At 38.2% G+C, this 20,262-nt stretch overlaps 1 protein-coding gene across 1 annotated transcript; it reads left to right on the forward strand.

The window, feature by feature from the left end:
* Nucleotides 1-615: 615 nt before the first annotated feature.
* On the forward strand, nucleotides 616-20,233 carry TMEM263 (transmembrane protein 263). Its single transcript, XM_004006701.5, has 3 exons — nucleotides 616-762; nucleotides 13,025-13,091; nucleotides 15,887-20,233. Exons 2-3 carry the CDS (start codon nucleotides 13,031-13,033, stop codon nucleotides 16,171-16,173), a joined length of 348 nt encoding a protein of 115 aa, XP_004006750.1. The 5' UTR covers nucleotides 616-762; nucleotides 13,025-13,030; the 3' UTR covers nucleotides 16,174-20,233.
* Nucleotides 20,234-20,262: the final 29 nt, after the last annotated feature.

Here is a 20,262-nt window from a genome sequence, read left to right on the forward strand (position 1 = left end):
AGAGTAAATAGAGCTCACAGGGAGCCCCAAGGGTGAAAGGCTGAGAGCAGGCCCAGCTCATTCACTCTCCTGAGGGAAAGCAGGTAAGGGGACGTCGAGGCCCCAGGCGAGGGATTGGAGAAACTGGCAACCGTCCCATATTCCCTAGAGCGAAGGTTCGGAATTCAGAGCGACCGTTATCCGTGGCGGAACTGAAGCTTCGCAGGGCCGCAGGCATTGGCGGTAGGGCCGCAGGGCAGCCGACTACGCGTTGCTAGCGCTCCGCGCCCCTCGCCCGATCTGATTGGACGGCAGCGGGGAAGGGGGCGGGCCAGGGGGAAGCGCGCGGAGACCAGCCCGGGGTTCTCGCGGTTGCACCCAGCGGGCGAAGGGGCGGGAGTAGGCCTGAAGCTGAGGAGCGGCGCGCGTGCGCACGTCGGGAGGCGACCGGCTGGGGGCTGCTGGGAGGGCTGGGTAGTTCGAGAAACGGGTGGGCGTGTGCCCGGTGGGCGCAGGAGGGGCCCCGGGTGCGCGTGCGCGTTGGAGCGCGAGCCGTAGGAGGAGGCGGGAGCTGAGCAGGCGGTGGAGGGGGCGGGTCGCGTCGGCGCCACGTCCGCAGCCAGAGGCCGCCGTCGCAAACCGTGTCTTCTGGCTCCACAGCCGGAGGAGGCGTCTCCGGAGCCCGCGACTGCCCGAGGCTGTGCCCACCGCTCAGGCCGCCTCGCCCTTCCTCGGTGCTGCCCGCTCCTCCGCCCGGCCCCGGCGCCGGTCCCCGACCCAGCGGTAAGTCGGTTAGGGAGGGTAGGGGGCGCCGTTCCGGCTTCCTGCCCTCCTCTCTGTTGCCTTTTTCCGTTAGCTTTTCTGCACCTCCCTGCCTCCCTGCCCAGGCTTGGCTGCCGAGAGCCTTTTTTGGTGGTGGTGGTGGCGAGGGGTTGCTGAACGGGGAAGGGGGAGGGGCGGGACCGTGTTGCGGTGGAGGTTAGCTGGCGGGGTTACCCCCCCTCCCCGCCCCTTTACTCGTTTCTGACTCCCCCGCCGTGGTTTGAGATTGGGACCCTTATTGGACGCTTCCTCCTGACTTCTTATCTCCTGGGGTGTCAGGCCGGAAAAATGGGGGGTGGGAGGATGTCAGCAGCCTGGGAGAAGAGAGGGATGCGGCAGAGGGGGTTGTGTGCTTCCCCGCCCCGCTCACTCTTAACCTGTTGATAAACTGTTCTCTTGGGTTCATCCACACGAGACTTGGTCCCCAGTGGACATTCCCAGTGCTCTTCCCAGGTAGCTCTGCCCCCACACCTAACCTGAGCTTGAAAGTGAAGCGATGGGCGGAGGTGCTGACGGCCCCGGGGGGTGACTGGGGACCGCTGAAGCACCCATAAGTGCCATCAGTGCCTCCTGGGTCTACATAAAAACCGTGCCTGCTGTGCACACGCACCTCAAAACTGATCCCCAAGCTCCCACCTATGATCAGTTCCTCTCCTAAGCAGATCGCCTCTTATATGTTAGAAGACAGAAATTCTGGAACTCTGTGGGAGTGGGGTTTGCTGGGTGTACAACGTGGAGCAGAGGGAGGAGGTGCTGAGCTCAGCCTCAGCCAGGGCTCCTTCAGGGTCATTTTCTGCCTCTCCTGCCACGTCACTCCCTCCGCTAAAGAAAAAAAAAAAAAGGACTTGCTAGTGCCCAGAGGGATGGGGGGTGGGGATGGCGGGGAGGGGGAAGGGGCCTTTGGGAAAGGTTTAGAAACACCCAGGGAAGGAGGAGAGTTTATTTGATTTATTCTGCCCTTGTGCACACTTCTGCTAATTCCAAATGAAAGCACTTTATTTACTGTCTGTGATTATTTGCTGTTTGTTGTTTAACCTTTAAAATTGGTGTGGGTGCTCTAAAGAGTTCCCGAGGAGTATTGATATAACATCAACAGGTATTATGTCTGAGTGTGTACCCATGTCTGTTTTCTTAAAGTAAGAAGGAAGTAACTTTTAATAAACTTATATGCATCCTGTTTTATTTTTTTCACTTTCATTTTTTTAGTCTTTGTTATAACGTACACTAGAAAGCAAGTGCAGGAAAAATATGCCATTATGTGGAGAACATTGTTATATCTTGTGTGTGGTTCTTTTTAACTCCAGGAAAATCTTTACCTTTTTCTTGTTTTAGTCATTGAATTGTTTTTGTTATGCTACTTCCTGAAGGTACCTTACTGGATTATACATAAACACCCTGAAAGGAGGGCTTTAACATGCTTGTTCAGAATAAACCTTCAGTGTCTAACGCAGTGTCTGACATAGCAGGGACACAGATATCTGTTGAACTAATGAAGTATAATTTAGTGAAAATGACTGGTGTGATGGTTATGTGGTTTGATAGGTTATTGTAATTCTGCTTAATGTTTCATTTAAGAGCAACACTCAAAAATTGCCCTTTCAATACTGTCAGTTGTTACTTGTCACTAGGTGTAAGTTTTACTGGCAGATTTCTTTTTCTTTCCTGACACATTCAGTGCATTTCCTGCAGTTCACTTGCTGTTGATTTAATGGGCAGGGACCATTTTTAAAAGGAGCCTGTTGAGGAGAGCTAGTTAACTAGAGAAGCCTAAAAACAGTAAGCTGGTGTTTTAATATACACTGTTTGTTGGTGTATGTGGGCTAAAGCTCTGTATAAATACATATTTTAAACTCCTTGTAGTTACTTGGCAAAGAAGCTAAAGCATAGGAGTGAGAACGTGGCAGAGTTTCTACATATATTAAAATATGTAGAATAATGTAGCTAATTGATTTACAGTCTTTTTCTTATAGGGAAATTGGCACTTACTGTTTAGTAAGAAATTTGTGCAGTGTCTTTGGAGGTGAACATCGTGCACTGTATTTTGCAGTTGTGCTTCATATGCAGTTTGTTAGTGCTCTTTAACTTCCCTTAGTACACAGGGCTGTGGAGCCTTAGACACATTTGAGTACTATTTTCAGATTTTCTTTTCATTATTAACAAAAATTTTATATATATTACAGACATCTGTAAACAACACTGATTTGTTTTCTTTTAAAAAAGGGAGGGGGTTCATAGAGGCATTTGTTTACTTATTTCTATTATTGGAAGAAATTACCCTCTAGAGAATAGTGTTGTTATAAATCTTGGTCAATGTATTTGCCAGCTGTTATATCTATGATATTGTTGTACTGGACAAGAATTATTTCTCCCTGGCCTAAAATGCTTAAAGGAACTGCAGATGAATTGCAGTCTACAGTAAAGAACTCTTTCACATTTCAGAGTTTCTTAAAAAAACATACTTATGACCAGTTTTAGCTGGTACTATAATCGTTTATTCACATGTCAGGACCACATGGTAAAACTGATTTATGTCCTTAGAGTAAGTTAAATTATTTATCCTTATCTAAAGGCTGTTTTCTGTCTTTATTGCCTTTCTTAGGAAAGTACATTTTTTTAAAAGAAATTTGTGTGCATTATGAGTTCCTATAGAGCAGCCTTTTTTTGGTTTTTGAATGAAATTAAATAAATGATGGTAAAGTATATAACCACTGGATTGTAAACTCTTAGAGTAGTCCTCTGTTGTTTAATCACACTCACACTGAAACCTTGAGTGCCGAGCAGGGTACCTGGCACACAGCAGGGACCCAAGTATATGTTGAATTTAGGGCTGATGGTTTGCATAGAATTTAATAATGTTGTTTAAGGGTAATATTTTTAAATGGTCTTTTCAATACTTTCATTGTCAGTTGTTATTTGTCTTCATGTGTATACTTTAAAATTTTATTAAGTAGATTATTTACCTCTTCCAGTTTTAGAATATTAGGGGTGTATTTGTCTTCACAATTCCATATTTAAGAGATAAAAGTGTAATGATGATAATGACCAGGATAGTAATATAAAAAGTATTTCTCCTAGTGATGAAGTGATAATATTCATGAAGAGGTAGTACCACCAGAAGTTTGGCACATATATGTGTGTAGAAGTTGGGAATGGTTTATGTGAGTAAAAAGTAAAGATGGTATTACAGACAGTTAAGGGTTTTAGCAAAAATACCTTTATAAGGAAAATTGCTGTCTTGGGTTCTGAAAAATATATCCCATACACTTAAATATACTTAAAAAGCTCTTACACAATTTTTACTACCCTAAAGTGTTCTGTAGGAATTTTAATAATACATACTTGCTGTTAATATGAGTGACGTACAAGAAATGTAGACATTAAAAAAATATATTTACAAAACAAATATCAATCTTTGTGCCGTCTTAGGGCTGCCGTCTGTGGGGTCGCACAGAGTTGGACACGACTGAAGCGACTTAGCAGCAGCAGCAGGGCTTTCAAAGTCAAGTTGTTTCAGTCTAGATAGCCAGGTTCTGGCCTGCACAACTCTAGACTTTGTATTGTTTATTGATAATCCTGTTTGTTACTATTGATAACACTAGTAAATGTAAGTGTAAATGTAATTTAAGAATGGGGTAAATTAAGGGGAGGTGGAGTGTGGTTGGGCAGGGAAAAGAGCTGGTAAATTATACTCTGAAGGTCCTGATGCTGGGAAAGATTGAAGGCAAAAGGAGAAGGTGGCAGCAGAGGATGAGTTGGACACGACTTAGTGACCAAATAACAACATACCCTGAAAGAAGCTCCAGGCAAGAATGACATTTATTGAAAATCTGGTTATCTTAAAAAATTCCCAAGCACTTTTAACTTTTTAGTTAGTGTATATTTAAAAATAAAACTATTTTGAATTACTGTGTAGTAGACTTTATGCATTATATCTCTCCTGTGGTTCTTGAAGCCCCTGGCATACCAGTGCCTATTCTTCAGGAGGTACATTTGAAGAGCATGAATCCAGCTGAAAGTTTTTTTTTAAAAAACCAGAAATTTGGATCATGTATTGGTATGCGTATTTTCTTATGATGCTTAAAGGCAGTATGGATACAAATTATAGTTTTTTTTTCCATTTATTCCACAAATACTTTGTTTCGGCTTACAACCAAAATATGTGCTATAAGATGGTAAGAATTATAAATAAGATTTTCAAATTGCAAATCAGGGAAAAGAGCTATAAGAGTGAAGGTCTTGGTGTGCTGTCAGGACTGGGGTTGGGGAGGAGAAGGGAACAAAACCATGAATAAAACTCAGTGATGTTATTTTCTTTAAGTCAGCATTTTATGATTCAGGAACATTGCTTTTTAAATGATCAACTTGATTTAAGGATAAAAACCTATTAGTTACAATAACTATATAGATGAACTGTGTCATCTTTAAAAATATCCTTTGTGAATATCACTGATTTCTAAGACTTAAAAATATAATTTTCTTTAATTACAAAATCAGTACATGTTTATGGTAGAAAATTAAAATATAGATGTTAAGTATATATCTCTCTCTCTATAGAAATACTATGTATCTCTTCCTCCTCACCATATATATAATTTCTATCCCCTTCCCTGGTGGCTCAGAGGTTAAAACGTCTACCTGCAATGTGGGAGACCTGGGTTCGATCCCTGGGTCAGGAAGATTCCCCTGGAGAAGGAAATGGCAACCCACTCCAATATTCTTGCCTGGAGAATCCCATGGACGGAGGAGCCTGGTGGGCTACAGTCCACCGGGTCGCAAAGAGTCGACAGGACTGAGCGACTTCACTTTCACTTTCAGTGGCAATCTTTGTTAGCACTTTGGAGCTTCCCAGGTGGCGCTAGCGGTAAAGAACCCGCCTGTCAATGCAGGAGATGCAAGAAATGCAGGTTTGCTCCCTGGGTCAGGAAGATCCCTTGGAGGAGGAAATGACAACCCCACTCTAGTATTCTTGACTGGAGAATCCCATGGACAGAGGAACCTAGCAGGCTACAGTCCATAGGGTTGCAAAGTCGGACATGACTAAAGCAACTTAGTGTGTATATTTACCTTCAGTCTTTTATGTGCACTTGAAAAAAATAGTATCATGTGACATATGCCTTTTATATCCTCTAAATAGAACATTAACACTCCCCCATACTCTTTGACCTTCATAAATGATTTTAATGTCTCATTGTATGTATCTTTAGGAAGCTTATAAATTCATCTCTTGCTATCCATGAGACTCTACTTTGACTATCTTTAGGTATATTTTATTTTTGCTGGCTTCTCTTGCTCACTTCTTAAATATGAACAGTCCAATTAAGCTTATCAAGCTACTCTCTTACTGCACTTTTCCTTAGTCATACCACTTACCCCATGCAACTTTAGCTGTCACTTCAGACCATTCTTAGGACCTCAGTTCTAACTCAGACTTCATGCTAAGTTTCAGGCCCTTTAAGTCCAATTGACTGCTAAATATCTCCTGTGGATGCGCTGAAGGTATCTCAAATAGCTGTTCAGGAGCAGATTATAGTCAACAGTCAGTGTACACTTAATTAAAGGGGAGATCTCATGGTAAGTGTTCTTATTGCAATAAAATAAACATTAAAAAAAAGAGTCCATCTCTCTCAGCATTCGTTTTCTCTCTTCTGTCCCCTGTCTTCATCATTTCTATTTTGTTTCTCACACTAGAAATTTTATATCCTATATTCTCCTTCTGTCTCACATTAACACCCAAGTTATGTTCTACTTCACTCAAAAAATTCCAGTATTTGAGTGTCCACTTACTAAGGCATCGGTTAAGGCTCTGGAAATGAAGCAGTGACACCACCAAGCTTTGTTACAGTAGCTTTCATTCTAATTGGGAGAGACACAGAATAAACATGTATACCAAGTGACAGTAAAAGCAATGAGGAAAATAGAGCAGTGTTAGATGGAAATGGTAGGGAAAGGAGTTAGGAAGGTGCTAATCTGTTTTAAGGTAGTCAGGGAAGACCTCTGAGAAGGGGACATTTGCACAGACCTGAAGGCAGTAAGGAATCAAGCCATGTACATGTATTGGGGAAGAGCCTTTCAGGAAAAGATGAGCAAAGAAGCCTATGTTGTCAGGCTGGAGTGAGCAAGAAACAGAATGGTAGGGCATGATATCAGGGTATTAGATGCTGACCCTCAAAGGCGAAGGAAAGGACTCTGGATTATATTCTGAGCAAAATAGGAAGCAGCTGGAAGGTTTTAAGCAGAGTATGACATGGCTAGACTGAAGGAAGAGCAAAGATGGAAGCTTGGAGGCCGGTTAAGAGACTTTGTAGTTGTTCAAATAAGAGATTGTGATGGGTTAGTTAAAAGTGGTAGCAGAAGAGGTGATGTGTAGTAGTTGTATCTTGGACTTATTCAGGCAACAGAATTTACCAACGATATGATGGGAATGTTAAAAAGGAAATCAAGGGTGACTTCTAGGGTTTTGGTCTAAACATTTATTTAGACAAGAACAATTGACAAGAATTCAGGTTGCTGTTCCATCTCATTAGACTATAAAGTAGCCACTTGCTGTATTTAATCTCTGTCCTTCCATCTGATCTTGGTTTAGTTAGCTTCTTAAAATACAGATCTGACAGTATTACTTGGCTGATGGCTCCTCATTGCCTGCTGGCAGGAGAGTAAAGTCACTTCATAGTATTTAGATGAATTTGTATACGTCTTTTATGCTATCATAGAATACAACAGCTCTGATCTTTTAATATGATGGTCTTTTTCTTTTTTAAACTACCAGGTAGATACATGTGAAGAAGTTACTTTTTGTTTGTTTTTTCAAAAGGGATTCTGTATTAGGAGGAAAAGGCAAGATTTTGGTAGGAATTTGTGGGATATATACAGAAAAGCAGAAATGTATGTAGTTACTAGCATGTCTGTTTTATAACTCCAGCTAAAATATGAAAGGTGTATGTGTTTATAATATCCCTGTATTTCTGTACAGAATATTGTGACATCTATTAATTACTTGATCACCCAAATGATCTTCTGATATACAGATACTGGGTTTAGTGCTGAGTAAGGCAGACAAAGTGTCTTTCCTTTTGGAATTAACAGTTCAGTGGGAAAGAAAGTGGGGATCCCAGGTAGCTCAGTGGTAAAGAATCCACCTGCAATGCAGGAGATATGGGTTCAAGTCTAAGATCCCCTGGAGAAGGAAATGGCAACCCACTCCAGTATTCTTGCCTGGGAAATCCCATGGACAGAGGAGAGCCTGGCGGGCTACAGTCCATGGGGTCACAAAGAGTCGGACAGGACTGAAGCGACTACAACAATGGGGAAGAAAGTGGCTCCAAAATAGTTATTTCTCAAGAAGGGGCACACACACTCCTGGCCATTCTGCCAGGAGTTTCTGCATATTTTTGTTTTCAATTGTTAAGTAGTATTCTCAGAGTGAGGGTTAGAATATCTTTAATTTCTGTTTCCTGAACAGCAAGGATCTGGAGAAGTTATTTGTCCTCAGTCATATAATTTATATAGTCAAGGTGGAATTCAAATGCAGGTTCTCTGATCCCAAAACTTTAAACACTGTGCTGTATAATTCTCATGATCTTAACATGACAATAAGTTAAAGAAATATAAAAATGAGAATGAAATTTAACTTTCTGGCTTGAAAGAGTTTCAAAATGAAAGCAAATCAGTCAGGAACTCCTAGTAATGCATCAGCTGATACTCTTTCAGATATTGTTGTTGTCAGAGATTACATATCTTTAGTGTTCCTTTTAAAATCTTAAGTGTTTATGAAATAACATTAAGTTGACAACGAGACCAGCATAAGATGAGATGCGCGTGATCTGTGGTCTGAGTCAGACTTTTAATTAGAGCAACTAAAAATTACTTATTTAAACACAGGATGTATGCTGCTGAATGCTAAGGGTGCAGTTACACACCCTTTCGGTTTTAAAGACAGTTCAAGTTGAATTAATGAAGTTAAATTACCTTTGAAAAGTCTACCTCTAGCATCCTCATTTGCCGTCAGTGTGTTTTGCCTGGCTTATTGACATACAGAAGGAAATATGAATGACTTTTTATTTGATCAACTGGTGCCTAAAAGCAATAGGAGTCATAAAGGAAAAGGGAACTTCCCTGACCCTCCTCTGATCATGTAACATTAGTCCTGATAAACACTGCAGTACGTGTAAACCCTGAAAACCCTAGGTTGAGACTGATAGGTCTTTCTGTGCTCGTTTCTGTTCGCTTGTTCTCCCCACACAGCCAGAATGAACTCTAAAAAGGGTAACTCAGGATACATGACCTCCCTGGTCAGCTCCTTTCTCTGACTCCCCGTCTCAGAGTTACTCGCCTCTCTGGCCTGTAAGGGACTGTCATCATACCTCACTCTGACCTTTCCTACTGCGTTTTGCTGCAGCCCCCGCCACATTTTTCTGGCTGTTCCTTCCTGTTTGTGGTAAGCTCCTACTTCAGGACCTTTGCTTTTATTGTTTTTTCTGCCTTGAGGGCACTTGACTGAAGTACCTTTTGTCCTTAGCTCCTTTGGGATGTCACCACAATGAGGCCTTCAAAGACTCCCAGTTAAAATATTACATCCTCTCCCCTTCATCTTTTTTTTCCACAGCAGGTAACATTATCTGATACACAATATGAAACTGAAAGTTGCTCAGTCGTGTCTGACTCTTTGCCCTCCCATGGACTGTAGCTCTCCAGGCTCCTCTGTCTGGAATTCTCCAAGCAAGAATACTGGAGTGGGTAGCCACTCCCTTCTCCAGGGGATCTTCCTAATCCAGGGATTCAACCTGGTTCTCCTGCGTTGCAGGCAGATTCTTCACTGTTTGAGCCACCAGTGAAGCTCCAATATACAGTATATTCTTTGCATATTTATTGTCTTTCCCACTAGACAATATGGGATGTTCATGATGGAGTTTTGGTCTGTATTGATCACAGCTATATCCCATGCATAAAACATGACACATAGTAGGTACTCAATCTGTCAATCAGCATATTAAAGTATACTGTTTGCACAATATTATTTTTTCCTAGCTTTCTTGAGATATAATTGACATACAGCATTGTGTAAGTCTAGGTGTATAATGTGATACACATATATTGCAAAATGTTTATCAGATTAAGGTTAGTTAACACATCCTTAACTCATATAATTACTTTTGTTGTTGTTATTATGGTGAGAACTTTTTAAAATCTATTAGCAATGTTCAAGCATACAATACAGTATTTTTAACTATAGTCATCATGCTGTATATTAGATCCTCAGAACTTATTCCTCTTATAATGGAAAGTTTGTACCCTTTGACCAACATGTTATTTCCCCAACTCTACACTCCCAGCCCCATGTAACCACCTTATCTTTAAGTTTGGCTTTTTTAGATTTCATATATAATTGAGATTATATACTGTTTGTCTTTCTCTGACTTATTTCACTTAAAATAATATCCTCAAGGTTCATGCATGTTGTTTTGCAGATGGCAGGATTTTATAATATTCTTTAAAATCTCTGTTGTATATTTACATATTTAATAATTTAGGCTCTATGGTTTTATGATTAGTAAATACTTATTTGACTACTGAGGTCACAACCCTAGTTTTCTGGCCAAGCAAGAAAGCTTTTAGACTAGTCTTGCTTTTTTAAATCTTTACTTAGTCAAGTGAATATTAAAGCAAATATTTTAAGATAGTAAAGAAAATTGGGCAAAGAAAGTTTGTTTTTCCTCCCAACATAGCTTATTTTATTTCTTAGTTTCCCTTATTACTTGTATTTAGACATAATCATAGTATCATGTGTTTTTTAATAGTAGATTTTGAATTAGTTTGCTAGTGAACACTGCTGTTTATAAGAGCTCTGATAACAATACAAATTAATCAAAATCCTCCTCTAAGTGATTCAGATTGGTGCTGTCATCTCTATAGAAGAATGTCATGTTTTTATGAAATTTTTCAGGTAGAATTTTTTTTTTTAGTTCATAGTATAGTTTTTCTTTAAGTCTCTTGTGAAATAAATGATAGTTAACCAGTATTCTGTAGAGAATACCAGATGTACTTCCAGAGGTATAAGCTGGATTTAGAAAAGGCAGAGGAACTAGAGATCAAATTGCCAACATGTGTTGGATCATAGAGCAAAGGAATTCCGGAAAAACATCTACTTCTGCTTCATTGACTACTTTAAACCTTTGACTGTGTGGATCACTACAAACTGGAAAATTCTTAAAGAGATAGGAATACCAGACCACCTTACCAGTCTCCTGAGAAAACTGTATGTAGGTCAAGAAACAACAGTTAAAACTCACATGGAACAACAGACTAGTACAAAATTGGGAAAGGAGTCAGGCTGTATATTGTTACCCTGCTTATTTAACTTATATTCAGAGTACAGCATGTGAAATGCCAGGCTGGATGAATCACAGGCTGGAATCAAGAGTGCTGGGAGAAATGTAAATATCCTCAGATATGCAGAAAGTGAAGGGGAACTAAAGAGCCTCTTGATGAGAGTGAATTAAGAGAGTGAAAAAGCTGGCTTAAAACTCAATATTCAGAAAACTAAGATCATGTCATCTGGTCCCATCACTTAATGGCAGACAGATGGGGAAGCAATGGAAACAGTGACAGACTTTATTTTCTTGGGCTCCAATATCACTACAGATGGTGACTTCAGCCATTAAATTAAAAGACGCTCGCTCCTTGAAAGAAAAGCTATGACAAACCTAGACAGCATATTAAAAAGCAGAGACATCACTTTGTTGACAAAAGTTTGTCTAGTTAAGGGTAGTTTTTCCATTAGTCACGTATGGATATGACAATTGAACCATAAAGAAGGCTGAGAGCTGAAGGATGATGGATGCTTTTGAACTGTGGTGTTGGAGGAGACTCTTGAGAGTCCCTTCGACATCAAAGAGACCAAACCAGTCAATCCTAAAAGATGTCAACCCTGAATATTCATTGGAAGGACTGATGCTGAAGCTGAAGCTCCAATACTTTGGCCACCTGATGGGAAGAGCTGACTCACTGGAAAAGACTTTGATACCGGGAAAGATTGAGGGCAGGAGGAGAAGGGGGTACCAGAGAATGAGATGATTAGATGGCATCATCAACTCAATGGACATGAGTTTGAGCAAACTCCGGAAGATACTGAGGGACTAGGAAGCCTGGCATGCGGCAGTCTATGGGGTTGCAGAGTCAGACATGACTTGGCAACTAAACATAGGTTTTTCTTTAGGTCTGTTGTGAAATAAAAAAAATATATATTTTAGTATGCATCATGTAAGATTTATTATGAAGATTTATTGTCTAAATAAGTAATAAAAACATCATCTCAAAAAATTAACAGTAACGTGACGGAGTTATCTAGCATTCAGTCCATATTAAACTTTCCCTAGTTTTTCCAAGAGTGTCTTTTATGGCTAATATTTTTCCCTCACCTTGAACAAATATCCAGTTGAAGTTTATATATTACGATGAAAGGTATTCAGTTTTCCTAGTGTGTTTCTGCCCAGGAAGTAATCATTATCCTATTTACCTGTCAGGTCTGTACTTTCATACTTATGCTATAGATGTTATAGATGTGAAATAATATAGTTTTTGTTTAAAATTTTACTTAAGTAGTATTATAATGTGTGTATTATCCATCAGTTTTCGACTTTATTTTTTTGGGGGGGTGGGGGTTCAGGATGGGGAACACATGTACACCCATGGTGGATTCATGTTAATGTATGGCAAAACCAATATAGTAAAGTAATTAGCCTCCAATTTAAATAAAAAAATTTATATTAAAAAAATGAAATATTCTGTAGGAGGAAGCACTTAACATTTTTGTCTGCTGACCCCACCTTTCAACTTTATTTCAATTAGTAATTTTCAATTTAAGTTGAAGCTGTAGTACAACATAGAGCCTGTATTGTGCCTGCCAGTCTTTGCTTGATTTAAAATTTATGTTTTCAACCAGTAATTTTAACTATTTCTCAGCACCACAGAGTAGGAGACAAACAGGTGAAGTAGTCTTGTTATGGGTGTTTTAAAATATTGTTTATCAGGCGTTCCCTGGTTGGTAGTTAGGATTCTGTGCTTTTATTGCCATGGTCTCAGTTTAATGCCTGGCCGCATAGCTTGGCCAAAATAATAATAAATAAGTAAAATGTAGTTTATCAACTTAATAAAGTTGATTAAGTGTTAATAAGCATATGATAAGAGTAGTTTCAGAGGTTGAAATTGAGATATGTGTGTTTTTTAGGTGATCATGAATCAGACAGATAAAAATCAAGAAATCCCATCATACCTTAGTGATGAGCCACCAGAAGGTAAGTACACATCAATAGCACTAAGAATGAAAAAACGTCCTAGTGAATTAAAGTTCAGATTGTCTTTATTAAAGTAACAACCTGTTTTGTCAGCAGATGTGTTCCAAAAATACTTAAACGTTTTTTTAAATAAGAAAGCATAGATATTATGAATAGGGACACTATGTAACTGTTTTATTGTTTAAGATCTATTTTTCTGCTACTCTTTTATTCTTCTAAGACCATTTCACAAGTAGAGCATCCTTTCATTTGTAAAGAATTGGGTGGGGTGCAGAGGAAGGATGGACTGGGTTTAGTTTTGATGTCATGAATACAAAAACTCAATTCAGGAGGCACTTGAGATTTGTAAAACTCCTGTTGTTGTCTATGTTATAATAGGTAACTTCCTTTTTTAATACATGGTCTTGGGGTTTGCTTAATTTATTTTTTAGTTTGAAAATCGTGACATCAGGAATCATTTTTATCTTCAAAAATCTTTGGAAACACTAAACGCACACCTGAATGTTTCGACTATACACAGAAACAACTAGCTGTTTGCTTTCCTTTATTTTTTAGGGACTAGAACTCTGGAGTATTGAAGAGAAAAGTTAGGGCTCAATGAGAAAGTAAATAAGGACTTGTGAGAATGATGTCAGGAAAGAGATAAAGGCTATCCAGGAGCATGACTGTTAAGGAAGAGAACAGCCTCAACAGTGTCTTTATATTGGCAACCTGTTAAACAAAAGTAGTCTGCAAAGTGAATAATTTATATGGTGGTAATTAAGAGCACAGTGATAACAGTATTAAAATTTGTCTGATTTGACGGAGAAAAATTGTCTTAATTAAATGCATGTACACCAAATTTAGCATCTGAGGTATTCAGCATGAGGTTTTTATGTTTTATCCTCAAGTCAAGATTCGCCCCCTCCCCACCTTTTCCTAGTGTTACTAACCTTGATTACAAAAGAATTACCACTTATGTAATTCTTTCCATCATAATTTTATAATTAATATATTCAAATGCTTATCTGTGTCTTAAGTCTCTTATTTAGCTATTTTAAAATTTATATTAACTATGCTTATTACTCAGTTTCAATTAAAAAATTGGTTTTATAAATTTAACTATTGCTGTATCTTTATAAGTGAGCTATTTTGACTAAGCAGTGAGGCTTTCTTCCTTGTGAAATGATGTAAACTCTCCAAACAATGAGAAGAAAATGTTACTCAAGGTAAATTTGTGCCTTGTGTATTTAAAGAAACTCTATTTTCAGAATTTTTTCTCTCTTAAATATTGTTGGTTTCCCAGAGTTATCTAACCACGATTTTAGTAGCTTTGGTGGTGTTGAACCTATTTATCCATGAATTTACCTTTCTTGTGTGAGATTATACCTTTTTTAGTGGTTATAGCCTGACTTATAGTTACCAAGCATTTTTTCATGAAGTTAAAAAAAAATAAAAACACCATTGCTCATGTGTTGTTGCTGCCTGAGTCACTCGATTACGAAGGAGAAAAGATCTCTGTGCATTTGAGAGTGGCAGAAGTGAATTTTTATGAAGTCTTCCTGCTAGTCATTTTATGCTGGAGTTTGGGTTACATGCCAGTTTGAGTGCCTCTATTAAACAAACAGAAAAAATTCATGACAGTAAATCTGAATTTCTCATAATGATGTTCCTTTTCTGGGAGTATACGATGAGTTTTTACAAACCAGATGCTTAAATAACATATTCTCTTCTATAAAAATTACTGAGCCTGTGGAAGTATTAATCATAGCTATGGTTTTCTCATTACAAAATAAATTTTATGTAGGTGACATGATTTTAAGTGATGAATGATTTTCCTGTTTTTGCATATAGTATTAGCTCTTAAAATACATTATGAAGGAGCTCATAGAATAAGAAACTAAGTATTTTACTGTGAGGAGAATTCAGCAGGCCCATGTAACACATTTTTTGAAAAATATACAACTATTTTCCAAAAAAAGAAAAATAACATTGTGAGCAGAGTGACATTTTGTTTGTGGCAGTGCCATGGCTTGCAGGATTTTAGTTCCCCAACGAGGGAATGAACCCAGGCCTTTGGTATTGAAAGGGTGGGGTCCTAACCACTGAACCACCAGGGAATTCCTGACATTGTTTTAAAATTTTTGCAAATCTCTTTAATATTTGGATTAATAGAAGAGAGATAGATTCTCATAGTTGCTTCTGTGTTTAGTCTGTTGTGTTACTGCACATCATTTAGCTTCTGGAAAATCCTGTTGTAGACTGGTGACAGAATGAAAGTGAAGAGACACGTTAATATTGATGTTTTAGTATTACTATGAAAGCAGTTTGTAACCCCTTAAATAGTCCTGGGGATACTCAGGGGTTCCACACCACACCTTGAGAACCAGTGCTTTAAATGAGGAAGCTTTTTTCAATAATGACTGAATTCTATCAAGGAAATAAGGGCTAAATATATTTATCTTTTCATGCTTTTAGGATATAAAACAAAGCTTTTTAAAAAGTTAACAGCAACAGAACTGTAAATCAAGGAAACACTTAAAATAGTTTTCTATTTCATGAAAGTTGTCAAGTCTTTAAAGCATTTCTTCTTATAGATACTAAGACTTAGCATTGGACCAAGATGTTTTAAAAACATGTACAATTATGCCCTTGAGGGAATAGCTCATCTGATCAATGTCTTGATCAGATTTGTGTTTATATGGTTGACCTTATCAATACAGTCTCCTGATTGTTAGGAAGTCTTAGGCTACTCAGTGATTTGTACTGTTTTTATAAAGACTTACATTTGACTGTCTTATATTTTCTCTCATTAGGTTCAATGAAAGATCACCCACAACAGCAACCAGGCATGCTGTCCCGTGTGACTGGGGGTATCTTCAGTGTTACAAAGGGAGCTGTTGGTGCCACCATTGGTGGCGTGGCTTGGATTGGTGGAAAGAGTCTGGAGGTGACCAAAACAGCTGTTACAACTGTGCCTTCCATGGGAATAGGGCTGGTGAAAGGGGGCGTGTCTGCTGTGGCTGGAGGTGTTACAGCTGTCGGGTCTGCTGTTGTAAACAAAGTGCCCTTAACAGGAAAGAAAAAAGACAAATCTGACTAAAATATGGAGATGCATTTGTTCTCCACAGCATTATGATGCCAGTGGCATTGAATTGCTAAATTATGGACTACAACCAAGTCACCTGTTTTGGACGTTTATCTTCTAACTGCTGTGTTGAAAGTATTGATGACTGACTGACTGGCTTTTGTCTAAAAAGAAGAGACCAATACTAGCACAGTGTATGAAGGTTTCTCATACTTAAATTCCAGCTTTTTATCTGGTAAAATGTTACACTTATTCAGTTGTAACTGAAGATATGGTGTATTTGAATATTTACTATATAAGTCTTTCAGTTTAACTCAAAATGTGAAAGTTGAATTTAGTGGATGATCTTCACAGTTCCATATGTATAATGTGCCAGGTAACTCATCTGCCCCTTAAGAAGGGAACCTTGAACTACATAAACTGTACCTTTGATGTGCCTAATAGTTTCAGATGTTTTAATTAGTTTTTTTTTTAATAACCATAGTTGATTAGACCAAGAGGCATTCTTTTATAATTTAAGATGGTAAAAGTAGCAGGAACTAGAGAAGGTTAAAAGATTCATGGTTTTGTGAGTATTAACCATCTTGTATTAGACATGCATTATATTAATTTAATCATTGATGCCTTACAAAAGAAAACATCTTTTCTAATACCCTGATATGTGCGGTTCTTAGGATTATTATTATATATGGATTCTTTCAAAAGTTGTTTGTGAAATTAGTTTTCCCTCAAGAATCTCAGGATTAGTGGGGTAAAGGCATTTCTTGCTCTCAGCAGATAAGATAGTGCTTGTTAACTGTTAGTAGTTATACCAAATTGTATACTTCAACCTGGGTTCATGCTCCATCATTAATAAACCTTACAGTGCCTAAGGAACATTTCTTTGCTGGTCAGAAGCTATGTTAAAAGAGTTTCATATTAAGGAGGAACACATAAATCATTTTAAGTTCCTAAGAATTATCTGAAGCATCCAAGATATAAAAAGAATTCTTCACACCTATTTTGTCTCACGTGCTTACATACTCAGTTGTGCCCAACTCTTTGTGACTCCATGGACTGTAACCCATCAAGTTCCTTTGTCCATGGAATTTTTCAGGCAAGAATACTGGAGTGGGTTGTGATTTCCTACTCCAGGGGATCTTCCCAATGCAGGGATCAAACCCATGTCTCCTGCTTGGCAGATGGATTCTTAACCACTTGTGCCACCTGGGAAGCCCCATTTTGTCTCAAGGATGGCTTAAATTATTAGCAGTACCCCTTTTAAAAAACACAGTAAAAGCAATTATGGATATATGACTTAAATTGAATGGAGTGGGCTCCATAGATTAGTTCTGAAGATTAAGGATATTGATAAGTGCTATCAGTGTTTGACAGGTTTTTTAAATGTTATCTTACAGTCCTTTAAAGCAGCAGTAGACTGTATCATTTTCCAAGTCAACTTCAGGCAGGGAATTCAATTTTTTGGTTACGGATGATAAGCGTGTCATAGCTTAATAACGTCTCATCATGTCTTTTTCATTCTAAAAGAATATGACTTAGCTGGAATTCATCTTTGTTTCATGTTCAATTTCATAAAAATTTTAAAGTGGAATATATATTCGGCATATCTCTTAACTAAGGGTTTAATCCAAGTTTGAAAAAATCTTAATTTTCTTTAAGTTTGGAAATTTGCTACCATTCTGCACTTTTTTTTTTTTTTTTAATGAGTGAGGGGAAGAAAGGAGGTGATACTCTAGTCAGTAAGTAAAAATAGCACTCCTGAGAACTTAAATCACTCCAACACCCAAAGCTTAAGTGTTTGTTTGCAAACCCCTACGAGTTTTACATTAATAATGTGGATCAATAAATGGATAAAAACAAAACTTAACTTTTAAAAGCTTTTATAAATACCAGCAGGGACTTAGGCAAATCCAGTTTCCTGAACCTTTCTACCATATACAAATCTGGAAGGTCATTAAGGAGTTAATCAGAAATTAAATTGCCATTTATTTCATCCTGTATGATTTATCTTGTTGGTATAAAGAAAGAAAGTGAAGTCACTCAGTGGTGTCCGACTCTTTGCAACCCCATGGACTGTAGCCTACCAGGCTCCTCTGTCGATGGGATTTTCCAGACAAGAATACTGGGAGTGGGTTGCCATTTCCTTCTCCAGGAGATCTTCCTGACCCAGGGATTGAACCCAGGTCTCCTGCATGGTAGGCAGACGCTTTACCGTCTGAGCCACCAGGGAAGTATTTGTTGGTAAACTGTGATCAAATATAATTAGAAGCAGGATTAAAAAAAAAAACCTGAAATTAATAAACACTAAATGATCTAAATAATGGTATTGGAGAACTTTTTCCTGTTATTTGAAAGAAATTATTGCTTTGTTGCTAGTTTATGTTTCTTAATTATCTTTATAGGCTCTGCTGTGCTTTGTACCTGAATTTCTACATATAGACTTTAGTTTACTGTATGCTTGAATATTTATTTTCAACTTGGCTTGTCTTTAAAATTGCTTGAGAAAAAATGGTTGTAATTAATTTCTGCTACAGAAAAGCCACCTGGTACATTTTATCTCATCAAGCTTGTTTTAAATTTTGAACTTATAACTTTGTTCAGGAGAGGCTTTGCAGTGATAGCAGAGAACTTGTACAAATGAACAGTTAGTTGTAGAGGTTCTTGTTGAAATGAACTTGCCATTTGATATGTAAAGCTGTACACTTGAGTCTTTTCCAGTTTATTTTTGTAGACTAGCAATTTGACCTGTTGAACAGTACTAGCTAACTTCAAGAAACTGAGGTTGTTGTATACACCTGGAGGCATCTGTTATTCAGCTTATCTTTAGAGTGGGTATTTGGCACAATGAGGATAAACTTGTGTGACCCACTAGAATGACTGATCTAATAATGTTGACATCATGAATCCTGTACTTAGTGAAATGTCAGATGAAAATGATTGATGATTGAGTAAATTTTTTGTGTTAAAGAAATGGGAAAATAATACATGAATCTTTAATAAAGCACTATGATCTGCAAAAGATGAACTGTTTCATAAAGATCTAAGGAAATAAAGGGAATTTTAAAACAGGGTATTCTTAAAATTGTAGTTATATAGCAAATCAGAAAGTACTGTAGCCAGTTTTTAAATTTTTTTATACTAATGCACAAACATGACAGAACATCTCCAAATATGAATTCTGATGCCAACAATCAAGTCCATATATATTTTAAACAACTCTAATAAATATTAAAAATGCAGATTTCTAGGTTTGACAGCAACTTGCTGAATCTTTGCAGGGTGGAATTCAAGACTGCAGTTTAATAACCTCTGCAGTTGGTTCTTGTGCGCTCTAAACTTCGGGAATTGATGCAGGAATTATAAAATAGGGAGGGCACTTCTATGTCCTAAGCAGATGTGGAACCAACTTAAGACTGCTTACTGGCCAGAAATGACTCAAAGGGAAGGGAACCAACTGGAAGAAGGAAGAATACTGATACTTACTGGGCACCTACTTACCTATCAGGCATGGCCCATAAATTCTCTTATTTAATCAGTATGAGGCCCTTTAGGAGGAAAGTATCTGTATTCCCTTTGTACAAATATGAACAAGCTAACCTCCAATGTTAGTTGAGTTTCCCATAACGCTTGAATTAGTGTCAATCACCACCTCTCCAGCGTATGTCCAGAAACAGAAGGGACTACTCAACTAGTCCTTCATTCTGCTGTAGTGCTGCCTGTATGCTTGATTTACCAAGCTGTGTGATTTGAGCTCACTTCAAGTCTTCTGGGTGATCATATTTATTTGGCAGCTAATTGCGTTCTGCCACAGAAATGAATTTATACATAAATTGTTTAAAGGGAATAATGTAATTTGTTGTTAGAGCCTATTTTTCCACAGGGGAAATGAAATTTTGACTCTAGTGTTTTATGTAAGGGTATCTCCCCCTGCTATGTTGTTGATTTTGGGTATCTAAAATTTTACTTGTAGGAAGATCTGGGTTAAGAATGCAAGAATGGAAAAAAGCAGAGGTTCACGGGCTAAAAAGTATGGACTAGGATTTGGTCTAAAGGAAAATAAAGGTGGTATACTGCATGTTTGACCATGAATGTCGATTTTTTTTT

This window comes from Ovis aries, chromosome 3, assembly GCF_016772045.2.
Source record: "Ovis aries strain OAR_USU_Benz2616 breed Rambouillet chromosome 3, ARS-UI_Ramb_v3.0, whole genome shotgun sequence".
Taxonomy (NCBI): domain Eukaryota; kingdom Metazoa; phylum Chordata; class Mammalia; order Artiodactyla; family Bovidae; genus Ovis; species Ovis aries.